At 39.0% G+C, this 12920-nt stretch overlaps 1 protein-coding gene across 2 annotated transcripts in view; it reads right to left on the reverse strand.

Moving 5' to 3' along the window:
• The window catches only part of LOC127636850 (neurobeachin-like), a 158908-nt gene that overhangs the window by 74184 nt on the left and 71804 nt on the right, over positions 1-12920 (reverse strand). For both annotated transcript variants that reach the window (XM_052117621.1, XM_052117622.1), the window contains exons 2-6: positions 9574-9805; positions 6729-6829; positions 6136-6231; positions 5571-5692; positions 3647-3773 (exon numbers count right to left, since the gene is read on the reverse strand). In XM_052117621.1, coding sequence (XP_051973581.1) covers positions 3647-3773; positions 5571-5692; positions 6136-6231; positions 6729-6829; positions 9574-9805 — 678 coding nt within the window. The remainder of the gene's footprint in view (positions 1-3646; positions 3774-5570; positions 5693-6135; positions 6232-6728; positions 6830-9573; positions 9806-12920) is intronic.

Consider the following 12920-nt stretch of genomic DNA (forward strand, 5'->3'; position numbering starts at 1 on the left):
GCTTGCTGTGGGCATGTAAATATTTTGCGGCCATCATAAGTATCTATTCTCAATTTGTCCGGAACATCAGAGCAAATGCGACCTTCTGTTAATGTAAGAGTTTCTTGCATTCCTTGAAATGATCACGTTTCTCTCTTGTCGAATTCACAAAGTCTGGAAACAAGAAAATGCTGTGGTTCTTCCAAGAAAGCCTTCCTTTACTCCTCGCCTCACGTAACACAAGATCTTTATCGGATGATCTCAGGTATTTGGCCAGAATTGATCAGGGCCTGTCTTCCTCCGTGGAACTCTGAGCCGGAATTCCCTCTCAGTTGACTCCAGATAATCGATCCGTTTCTCAACATCAGCCACTCTTGTAACAAACTCTGTGAATCTCCATGGCAGTGATCGATCTACATATTACAGAAAGATCCTCGCTTGTCAGCAACGACCTTCATCAGCATTGCCGACATGTTCAATAGTTGACGCTGAATCGCTTTCACCTCACTGGACAAATTGAGTCCCAGGCTTTCGGCCAGCTGCTCAGGGGCTTCAGCTTGAGCACGTAAGTCTCTTTTAATGTATAATTATGTAACAAATTGTATTGAATCTCACAGGTTTATTACACAAAAAGTATTCAAATAGCTAAGTGCACAAAGCTCGCCGTTCACACGTCCGAAGCTCGCATGGCGCCACATGACTCTGAAAATCCTCAATTTTTCTAAAACAGTTGTTCTGTTTGATGACTGCAATGCTAAAAGCTGTTAATTCATTAATGATCCGAGCCCTGACGCTTGAAAGCGCTCCAGTAAGGAACATGGTAACACAGATAATTATCGATCTGTTTCATGAAAAGGCATTAACCATGTATCTGTAATTCACACAATTGCCGTTAAATGAACTCTTGGATGGTGGAGTGTAAATTGACCTCTAAAATTCAAAGCACCCAATTACAAACCGGTTTTACTAAAATGCAGAGATTTAAATGGTGCAAAGACCAAATCTTTCAAATCTGGGTATGTTGAAACCTCCACCATGCCTTCCTAGGATGTCATTAACGCAATATTAAGTATTAAGTAATATTAACACAAGACAATGTTAGCTGTGCTGACAACGAAAAAAGAGGAATCACCCAAAGTCTTCGAGACCGAGAATCTGCCCCATAACTGAGATTTCAGGGTTCTTATTGCCAGTTAAGATTTTCATAAATGCAAGAGAAGGCCGTCTGTGTCTAGACAGGGCTTTGGATTACCCTCTAAATAACATTTGAAATGCTCCAGACCTCAGTAGAGCTGCTGTCCTCCATTTCTGATCTTTTCATTCATTTTACAAAAACGACATACAATGCATTCAAGGCATACATTTTATCAGTAAGTGTTACCTGAGAATCAAGAAATGGAGAGAATGGTGCCATTCTCTACTGTTGCGCTACAGGAACTCTTCTTTGAATCTTTGAGCTGAGCTGCTGGTCTCCATTGTCCGGTAACAAGCCCCAAACAATTAAAAATTTAAGTTCTGGGTGGAACTCTTAAGCTCAATTTAATTCAATTACATTTCTTTCTGTTCCGCCTTTCCTTTGTTCCCTTGTTTTGCTCCCCTTCTAATATCTAAGAAAGTTTAGTATACATCTAAGTCACAAACAAAGTGGTTGATTAAATTCCAGCCCTTCTCTCCCACCACACAATGTATCAATGGCTGAACAAAGTGCTGATTAATTGGGTGAGTTGTGAAGTTCATTGTAAGGCCGAGCACACAATGCTGTGGTGTGCTTGTTTGTATGAGTGTGTCTGGGCAAAGGAGGTATAGCATGAATTCTAATTGGCACACAACCCCCCTTCTTGTCTTCCTCAGAAAGCAGACTGGATGAGGAACATCACTCGCCAAATGATTTTCATTTGTCTTTTAACAACGCATGGGATTGAGTTGAAGTTGCCCAACTGGGAAAAATAAAAGGAGAGAGGTAATCAAACCAGATTTTGCTGCATCAAACCACTTCGAGAGTGGGGGCCTGGGTAGCTCAGAGAGTATCGGCACAGACTACCACCCCTGGAGTCATGAGTTTGAATCCAGGGTGTGCTGAGTGACTTCAGCCAGGTCTTTGAAGCAACCAAATTGGTTGGCCCGGATGCTAAGGAGGGTAGAGTCACATGGGGTAACCTCATCGTGGTTGCTATAATGTGTGGTTCTCGCTCTCGGTGGGGCACGTGGTGAGTTATGCATGGATGCGGGAGAAAAATATCAGGCCTCCACAAGCGTTACGTTTACGCGGTAACGCGCACAACAAGCTATGTGATAAGATGCGCAGATTGACGTATCAGACGCAGAGGCAACTGAGATTCGTCTTCCGCCACCTGGATTGAGGCAAGTCATTACACCACCATGATGACTTGGAGCACATTGGGAATTGGGCATTCCAAATTGTGGAGAAAGGGTAGGGAAAAAAACACTGAGAGAAAGAGAAACCCATTAGGAAGAGAAAAGTGCTAAAGGGGAATGTTACTGGAAATCCCTCTGGAATTCTGTTTGTTCCTTGTGTCCATAAATACAAAAGCTAACAAGTCAAAAGGGGTATGGTTCTGAACCAATGGAATCATCAAATTTTCACAGAGAGAGGGGAGAGTTGTGGGTTTAAACAGTTGCTGCCTCCTAGATGACATTCTGAAATGTAATAGCAATAACATTATCATGCTCTTCATTGTAAGCACACCAATTTATATACAGTTCAGGATTCTATGTGGTTTGACTGGAATTATTAGGGAAAATGATTCTAAGAATTTGCAGTAATTTATTTGAATGGGAATGACCAAGAAAAAATATTATCTAGTTTTGCAAGAAAAGTTCACAAACTAGAATTTTAAACATTGTGAAGAAAACGAGATTGGTGCTTCCCTCTCCAAAACACGTCCTTGAATGTTGACAGGGAGTTGCAATACAGTTGTTTAAAGGAAATGAAAATTCTCTCATCATTTACTCACCCTCATACCATCCCGGATTTGTATAACTTTCTTTCTTCTGCTGAACACAAACGAAAATGTTTAGAAGAATATCTCAGCTCTTTAGGTCCAATGCAAGTGAATTTTGAAGGTCCAAAATGCATATAAAGGCAGCATCAAATTAATCCATAAAATTCTGTGGTTAAATCCATTTTCAACAGCTCAATATTTAAGTCATTTTTTTACTATAAATCTCCACTTTCACTTCCTCTATTTTTGGCGATTTGCATTCTTCATGCAAATCGCTACCTACTGGGCAGAGAGGAGAATTTGTTTGGACTTACAGAGCTGAGATATTCTTCTAAAAAACTGTGTTCAGCAGAAAAAAGTCATACACATCTGGGATGGAATGGGAGTGAGTATTGGAGAGATGAGGAGATAATTTTTATTTTCGGTGAACTATCCTTTTAAGTATTCTGAGTGTTTTTTAGTGCATTGCTATGTGGTTGCTTAGATGTTCGAGGTAGTTTTTAGACTGTTGCGAAGTCAAAAGAACTCACCCCCAAGTCTCTATGGCCACTTTTCCACCATAATACTTAGGGTTAAAGGTTTGTTCAAATACCTGACCATAAGTATGAGCAATAGTTATAATGATATTAGCACTAATAAAGGAAAAATATTGTGTATTCAGGTGTCTAGTTATGCTAGTTTAGACAAATTTTTACAAATCTCACCTTCCTGGGTTGGAAGTCATACTTCACACAGTGTTGAAAGCCTTTCCCCTTTGACTTCAGTGATGTCACGATTAAACAGTTACCCACAAAGTGCGCTGAATAGCCAATCCCTTTGCTGGTTCGAAAACTATTGGACAGAGAAAGGACACAATCATTTTATGGAAATACATACATATTGTACACACACACACATATATACATATATATATATATATATAAAACATAACAAAGGGCTTAAAAACAAAAAAAGACAATAAACAGCCATTGAGGCAAAAAGTGAGAAAAGACAAAAATTCCTATAAACTTGCCCACTTGACAGGCAAGATGAGATATCATATTCAATTTCATATGTTGATTCACTTGTTTATTTCAACATTACTAAGCAAAAATGAATCCAAAGTGTATTCTCTGCACAAAGCATACAGTACTTTGTTATTCATGCACTATAACACTATAGAACAATCTGATGTCCACATTTTACAAATTTCCTTTTAAATGCAATAGGCAGATGTGAAAACATCAATGAAAATATGGAGGGAGGATGTCAGGCTTTGGAGGGAGGATGTCAGGCTTTACTGTTGGCATGTAAATAAACATGGCTGCCTGAGTCACTGGCAGCGGTGATTGGTGGGAGTGCTGGCAGCTGTTGATAAGGTGACAGGATTTATTAGAAACACCTGTACTGTCACTTCTGGGGCTTCATCGTGCCACCTCTGGGCTTCCTCGGGGCCGATGGCCTTTGGCCCGCCAATTACCCTTGGGCCAAACAAGGCCAACTGGGGATCGAGGTGGGGCCTAAGTCAAAGACGGAGTTTCGCTGAGTCAGGTCAGTCAACTTGCAGGTTGTGTATCCAGCACAAAACGGTAAAGGTACGGGAAAAATTTTAAAATTGTGGGCAGATTGTGCTGTTAGTGGAGAGACCACTTGGGACACCATGGCAGTTACAGTCAGTGAGTTGTCAATGCTAACTTTTCTTGCTTGCTAACTAATGTTTACATATGATATAAACTCGATATTCTAGATAACATGATACTTTCCTCAGCTTGAGCTGCCCTCTTGCTTGTAAAATGGGAGGGGTGTGTTAAGTTGGCACCAGGGCGGCATGTTAAAGGCAGGTTTTAGGGCAAAACTGTTTGGCTATTGGCCTGATGGTGGGAATGAAGGCTATTGGCCCCGGCTGACCAGTTGACAACCCTGGCTTGCACTGGCCAATAGTGGAAAAGTGGCTAGTCAGTGTGTATGTACAGAAGTCTTAAAGTTACATTGGCAAAAACACGCCAAGAGACTGGGGAATAGTGAAATCTATATTACAACTGTTTTTGGAGCAAGAAACCTTGAAAAACCTTACAACTGGACTTGGGGGTGAAATGAAAATGCTACAGAATGGTAGAATACAGGCCTTTGAACTGAACAATGAAATTAAATTAAAGGTCAAAACTAACAAAACTTCTCAGGGCTACTCTGCAAGACATCTCCAGTTTGCAATGATGGTTCATTTTCAAAACAACCAGAAGTTCATCAGAGATTCTCTTATGACATTTAGGAATTTGTGACTGTATCTAGTATGCCCTCTGGTGCGGCAGTCTTTTCTTGGAAACTGGAAAATGGAGCAGGGCTCAGTGCTCCCAAATTAGCTGTCCCTTCTTGTGGGCCAGCCCTGTAGAGACACTTACCACTTCAAACAGAAATAGTAATATAATATTTCATATGCACAGATTGCCTGTGTTTCCCCCATGCTGAGAAGCTCCAGACTCACAGTGTTGGTCTAAGTCGCTCAGAGCTTCTGCTCCGAGATCAGTCGTGAAGTTTACATTTTAATGACTGTGGTTATCATTGAACAGAGCTGACGGCTGATGCTAGATCAGCAATAAGTCATAATATGAGCTCAGCTGCCACTGCATTTAAATGACATAATATACTCACCAGTACAAGTATGGTTTATCCTTGTCTACATTGATATTATTGAGAGGGTCCATCCGAAACCAAGTGTTGAGAGTGAATCCGTTCTGGTAAGGCCACTTAGCAATGGGCGGCAAAGCAATTGCCTGCCAGGAGGCAAAAAACAAGAAAATTAAAAGTCACTTAAAAAAAAAAAAAACACACTTTATTAGCAGAACAAGTTTAGATAATGTTCTATTCAAATTAGACCTCTTTAAAGGGATATTCCATGTTAAATAGAAGTTCTAGTGACAGGAAACACGTCCACACTAATAAGTTAATTTTTTAAAATGCTTTGATTTTGCTATATTTAGACCACAAATCCACACTAGAACAGCATTTTCCTCTACCTTCAGTGTAAACTTATGAAAACGCTCTCCATAACTGCATACTTTGGTCATGACATGAGGTGAAAGATTGGATATAAATTTGGACAGATAAGGTAGGTCAGCAATTCTATTACACTAGTCTCATGCTAACATGTATAATGTCTGACATTGTTCTGCAAAGGCTTTATTGTAAACATTAGGTGGTGGAGGAGGAGCCATACCGCCGCACTGCGTCCTGGGAAGTTGAAGAAAGTGTCAGGGCCGTGCCGCTGAGGCATCTGATTCAGCACTGATAGGAGCTTAATGGCGTGTCTTGGCTACAGGCACAGGACACATAGGAGAGAGTAGGAACAATTAAAAAAGGACATTGTAATTAGTGAAAGAGAGAGTGGGTTAAAATGAAAGGTGTTATAATGATTAAAGACAAAGGGAACAGAGCAAAAATAAGAAAAAAAGACCATCATTTAAAATACCATGACATTTAAAAGTCTAAGTCTACTAGATAAAAAGCTTTTATTTTTAATGTTTTCTGACTTAATACAGATTTCTTTTTAGAAATGATATGATCAACAAAATCTAAAGAAATCATCATCTACGACATCAAAGCAACCTTCACTTCATCCAATCTAATAGCCTGTCTATCAGCCTTCACCACAACAGCACAGTTTCAATCAATACATGGGCAAGCCCAAACAGATCTGTCCATTGATAGAGCTGGCGGACAGAAGATCGTTGGCTGGGCCTGTCAGAGGTCTCTGGAGAGAGCTAGCCAATGACCGCATGTCTTAGAGTTATGTGGTGCGAGAAAACTCACCCACACGCCGGCTTCCCCCCTCAGCATGCTGAACAAGAGCTTCAGTTCCTTCACTGTGATACTGTAGCTGGCCAAAACCCCAAGCATGTCTACTAAGAGATCTAAGAGAGAGTGAGTGAAGAGAATGACTTAGCATTATTCGTCCTCAGAACTGTTGAATCATGAAAATGAGGTCACTTGTAGCAGGAAGCCAAAAATGATGTTCCTGCCTGAACATTTTCTACAGCAGTGTTCTACTGTACTTGAGTAATTTTGTTCTGTATTTACTGTGCATTTTCACATTGAAACACATTTCATACTGTTCTGAGACCAGTGCAGAAAGACATCACACTGAAGGTTAAGTCATTTACTAAATAGGGAGCAAGGGGGCATCCTATAGCTTTCCTATTAAGCCAAATGCATTCAATACAAACTTCTTATCAAAAATTCAGTTTCAGGCTGCAGAAGATGTTTGGACCACACAACATGGTTGGCAGACTTGTGACAATGGTAATCAGTACATAGATTCAGCATTTATAATGTATAATTTAATTTGAAAATGATTGGATGATGCTGGCCACTACTTCTATCAGAATTAATTATGCTAATTTCTGACTGGTAAAATGCTTCAGCACTGGCAATCACTTGTTTGTATGACAGCGCAAAGTGAGAACAATGAAAACTATGCTCTAGGAACTATTTATTTCTTTATTTATTGCATGTTTATTAGGTTCTACTTTTTACAAATCAAAAAGGTTTTTCCACAAAAGAAAAAGTCATTTGGGTTTGGAACAACATGTGGGTTAGTGAATAATAGGGGTGTGCAGCGAAGCCATTATCTGTATTTGTTCATGTGACAAAATTATCTGTATCTGTCTCTGTATTCGCATAGAGCCGAGTGTGGGCGGGGCTTAAACCGGAAGCACGTCAAAACTAAATGAAATGCCCAATTTTAAAACGTTACTTTTACATTTATAGTTTATATTAATAAAATATGCCTTGTATATGCCTTTTCATAATAATAGCCTAATAATAATATTACTAATAATATTTATTATTATTATTATTATACAACTTTTTTTTTGTATATATATTTTGTATTCTTACTAGATGAAGCTGAATTTGTACGCTAAACTGTTGAATATGTTGTTAACTTTGGTTTCTCCTGGTATTTCTGCATGAAACAAATATAATTTGTCTGTGCATGTATAACAACATTATTCTGAAGGCAGGAGGTGTCAAGCAAAATGTGAAATGTCAAGCTTTATGGAGCATTTTAACTTTTTGGGGGGAATAAAGTCTTAACCTGATAATTTCCTTAAGTTGCTTATCTGGACATAACTGTGGTCAACTGACGGCTTTGATGTGAAATCAATTCAGGTCAGGAAATTAATAGGTTTAGGATATAAATGAATACATGGGAATCGTGTGATACATTAACATAGGCATTTCAAGAGGAAAGTGGAAAGTGTATATGATGTTGTATCTTAATGTTACACTTGATAAACTCCAGACACGCACAATTAACAGAGACAGCAAATGGAGTCGAGACCTCACCCATCCAATTTGAAATCACAACGTGCACACTTTCATTCATAAGGTTTACACATTAGAAATACTGGCAGCACAGATACATACATTTTTTTGTCATTTTGAAAATGTTTATTTAAAATGTTGCTTTATCTCTGTGCCTCTTGGATAATCAGTCAAACGAATACTTTTTAAATAATTTGGATGAATCCGTTATCTGTATTGAAGTCATTATTCATTAGTCATTATATATTTCGGGCACATTCCTAGTGAAGTGAATAATAGCAGAAATTTAATTTTTGGGATAACTATCCCTTTAAGTATGATTTCAAAGTACTTTTTATGTCAATGTCCCTAATCTACAGAATGCTCTTATAAGGCTCCTGGGAATTGGCCATCAGAACAGGGCCCTTAATGGCATACAAACAACTCATTCACATATTGGCTGTAATGGCTTGGTGTCAAAGATGATGTAATTTGCAATGCCGGCAATACATCTGTGCTATAAATGTAGAAGCTCTTTAAAATGCAGCGTAGGAGATTAAATAATCGAATTCCAAGAAAAATAACAATCCTTTAGCAGTGAAGTTTGCAGTACTGTATATATCAGTGTAATTTGATTGTTCAAATAACCCTGTTACACACGATTCACTCAAAGGCCACAGATCTGGTAAAACATTGACATACACTTCAAGCATATGAGGACTAATAGAATGATTAGCAGCGGCATTTTCTAACATGCAGATCTGCCTAAAGAATGGTAAGAGAGAGGTGTTCTCCCAAATGTGCTCACAGAGCCAATTTTACACATTACCCCAGCAATAAAGGACGGCCATGGTCCACTGATCATAATTACACAGAAATATTGGACACAGAATGCACAATGAGGGGTTCAGCGAGACCTATTTGTTTAACGTAACAGAGCCAAATCATAGAGGATTGGAGCATATGGAACAGCATGTGAACAGCCGATATTACTGCTTTTCTCTTCGGTGAATTGGATTTTCATTTGAATTAATTAAAAGTGGGGTGTTCTATACACTATGTGGCCAAAAGTTTTTGGACAACATACGTACTTAACAAACATTTAATTTAAAAGTCATAGGTATCATTTTTCCTTTGTTGGGAAGGCTTTTCACTATATGTATGTAGTAACATGGCTGCAGAGATTTACTCCCATTCAGACACAACAGCATCAGTGAAGTCAGGCACAATTGGTGTTCCAATTCAACCCAAAGATATTCAATGGGGTTCAGGTCTGGGATATGTGCAGGCCAGTCAAGATCTTCCACACAATATATTGTGTTGTTTGTATCCTGCATTTGAGTGCAATCACCTGCAATCATGTCGTCAACAGAGCTCATCTTCTGTAGCACCTGCTGGATGAGCCCCACCTCTGTGCTGGTCTGTAGATTACGCACACTCTTCCGCAGGATGGCGGTGAACATGCTCCAGATCTCTGCCTGGCAGGTGACGTCACAGTGCTCCAGCAGGTCCACCATGCAGGCGATACTTTCTGCATCCTGGATGATGAAGTTCATCTCCAGGTCAAACTCTCCACCCACCAACTGAAAAAGTGATGGATGAAAAAGCATTGGATGGATGGACAAATGGATGGATGGAGAGGGCCAAAAGAGAAAAATGGAGGAATATGGATAGATGTCAAGTATAAAGAGAGTAATGAATGTGAATGACGTAAAGAAAGCAAGGTGAATCAGATGAACAGAGCAAACAAAAGTAAGAAGGATAGAAATAATTAAATAAAAATGAAAAAGGAATAAATTAAAGTGGAGTATGAAGGACCATGCAAGTGCAGTGAATATGTGGAGAATGGCAAAGGGAAAAAGAGAAAACCATTAGAGGAGCATTTTTGAGGTTGCTTCTATAGAGAGCAGTATTCTCAACCTGATAAACTCTGATTGTGATTTGAGAGGGACTTTTAATGCTGGGGAAGAAAGAATGCAATAAACAAACAAACAAACAAACACACACACACACAAACACATGTAGTGTTTCCATGTTTTATGGGGACTTTCCATAGACATGGTTTTTATACTGTACAAACTTTATATTCTATCCCCTAAACCTAACCCTACCCCTAAACCTAACCCTCACAGAAAACATTCTGCATTTTTACATTTTCAAAAACATAATTTAGTATGATTTATAAGCTGTTTTCCTCATGGGGACCGACAAAATGTCCCCACAAGGTCAAAAATTTCGGGTTTTACTATCCTTATGGGGACATTTGGTCCCCACAAAGTGATAAATACACGCTACACACACACACACTCTCTCTCAAACAACACAATGGAGATCAGTGGAAAGGACAAACCAATCAGAAATTGTTCCTGCTTTGCACAAAATAATAAATCAAATGGCATCAATCTTGGAGTGCAACATGCATGAAATTGGCCGGCTCTTGGCCATGCAAACCTCTGAGCAGTGTTGTAGTCAAGATCACCTAAACAGAGACCAATTCAAGACCAAGACCAGAGTGTATGGATATCCGAGACAAGACCAAGACTTTGAGGGTTTGAGACCAAGTCGAGACCAAGACCAAGGCAGTACGAGACTGAGACAAGACCAAAATCAGACCAGGGCGAGTCCCACACTGTACACTTACGATAAAAGGTCTTATGGATCTGTAAAATAAACATTCCCATAAAACCCCACAGAAAACAAATGAAGATTCTTCTTCATTCACCTATTTTATTGCCATATATTTATATATATCTGTGTGTGTGTGAGAAATTTCTTGATAAAATAATCAAAAGGCATTGCAGAGGTGAATATTCCTTTGCTTTCTATGAGCAAACAAATACAAACACTAAGGAGCCAAAATCAAATTAACCATCTTTATTCAAACTACTTTTCCGAGATTTACCGGCCACCTAAAACAATAACATTTTTGTGCAAGCATCGCGTCAGGTTTTCTGGATGATTCTTCCCCTAGAAACCATCATTAAATACAGAATATGTCAAACATTAATTCAATACATGAGTCTTCACTAGGGATGCACACAGATTGTGAAATTCTGGGCCGAGGCCGAACCCGATATAATGTTTAAATTAACAATTTGGCCGATACCAATTTTTTTTGGTTTATTTTGTATTTGCTGTTATTTAATCTTCACTTTGTCAGTGTTAGAATTAAGGCTTAAAATGTACACTATGCAAGTACATGAATGCAGTACCACCACAGTAACACAAGAATGCAAGTTATCTTTAACCAGACTGTACATTGGCAAAGCGTTGGCCAAGCGGTCAGGTATGCATTTGCATACTTGAGTAAAGTATGTTTCTGGCCTTAAGCTTAACACAAATGCTGCTAGCTACACAAGCTCAGTTTTGGGTGACATTGCATTACGAAGTGTGTTGAATGCTATTCATAATGCAACAGTACGCATTACATTCTCAGCATTGCCACAAGGAGTGCTAAAGCATGCAGTAAACTGCCTTTTTCTGTGGTCAAGTTTTCTTTTACAGGCCAACTTCTAAACTTTTGACATGTTTATAGCTAGTAACCTGAAAAAAAACAGAAAGTAACTTTATTGGCCCCTTGAGTTTTAAGGTTTGTTACCAACACAATAACGCAAGAATGCACGTTGAGTATGGACAACAGGATTGCACGCTGGCAATGTGTTGGACAAGCATTCACGTCAGCAAATTTGTTTTTGGCTTCAGTGTTCCTCAGATGCACTGGTTTTATGTGGTTTCTAGCAGGTCTATGTTGGTTGATAAACTGGACCACTAGATGATGGAGGCAGGCTTGATCTTGGGTCAACCTGGTTAGAGTTGGTCTAAGCTGGTGGGGACCTAGTTGAGCTTGTTAAAAGGGTTTCAAAACACAGCTTGAAATGGATGACCAGTTTGGCCACCTTCCAGCAGGAATGTGCAGGGTGAAACAAGGCTCATTATAAAGTGTTATCCCAGTATCATCCCATTGAACTATTTACAATCCATAACAGTGCCATCGGACGACAGCATGGATGACAATCCGATTGATTTGTTATGCTTGATAACTCCCTGAAGCCATTAGTGAACAGAAGATTAATTACAATATGTTTACTCATCAATAATTGCCTTTTAAACCCGGAAAGACGAGGGGTAGTTCTGTGAATACCCAAAAAGTAATTAAACTTGCAAGGAAATAGTACATAATACAGATTGGATACAAAATATGTGAACATAGAATTCCAAGAGCTCTAAGGATCAGTCTTACTAGAAGCCTATCTAAAAAAATAATAAAACTATGCACATATACAAACACAAAATGTGAATAATGCAGAACACGCCACACAAGGACAGACTATGACAAGAACACACTTGTTTACCTCCTACACACAATGTGTATGGGATAAAACATGCACTTGATCAAAAAGAGACAAAACAATAATACTAGATTTTGAGTTTCATTTTTGAGCACTGACAGTGGCATTAAACATAATTTTTGGACATCAGCAAAATGCAGAGGCTGTAACAAAACAGATCAGACAAACAAATTACAGCCTTCAGCACATTCAGCTCAGAACCTCAATGCCACCTTGGTTGTGTTTTATTACAGTTAACAAACATTATACGATTATTTAAGTCAACAATATATCTCCCAATAGCAAAGAATTAGCGTGAGCCTGTTTTGTGACACTGTCATGTCAACCAACCTCGACAGCACATGTACAT

Source organism: Xyrauchen texanus, chromosome 44 (genome assembly GCF_025860055.1).
Source record: "Xyrauchen texanus isolate HMW12.3.18 chromosome 44, RBS_HiC_50CHRs, whole genome shotgun sequence".
In the NCBI taxonomy this organism is placed as follows: Eukaryota; Metazoa; Chordata; class Actinopteri; order Cypriniformes; family Catostomidae; genus Xyrauchen; species Xyrauchen texanus.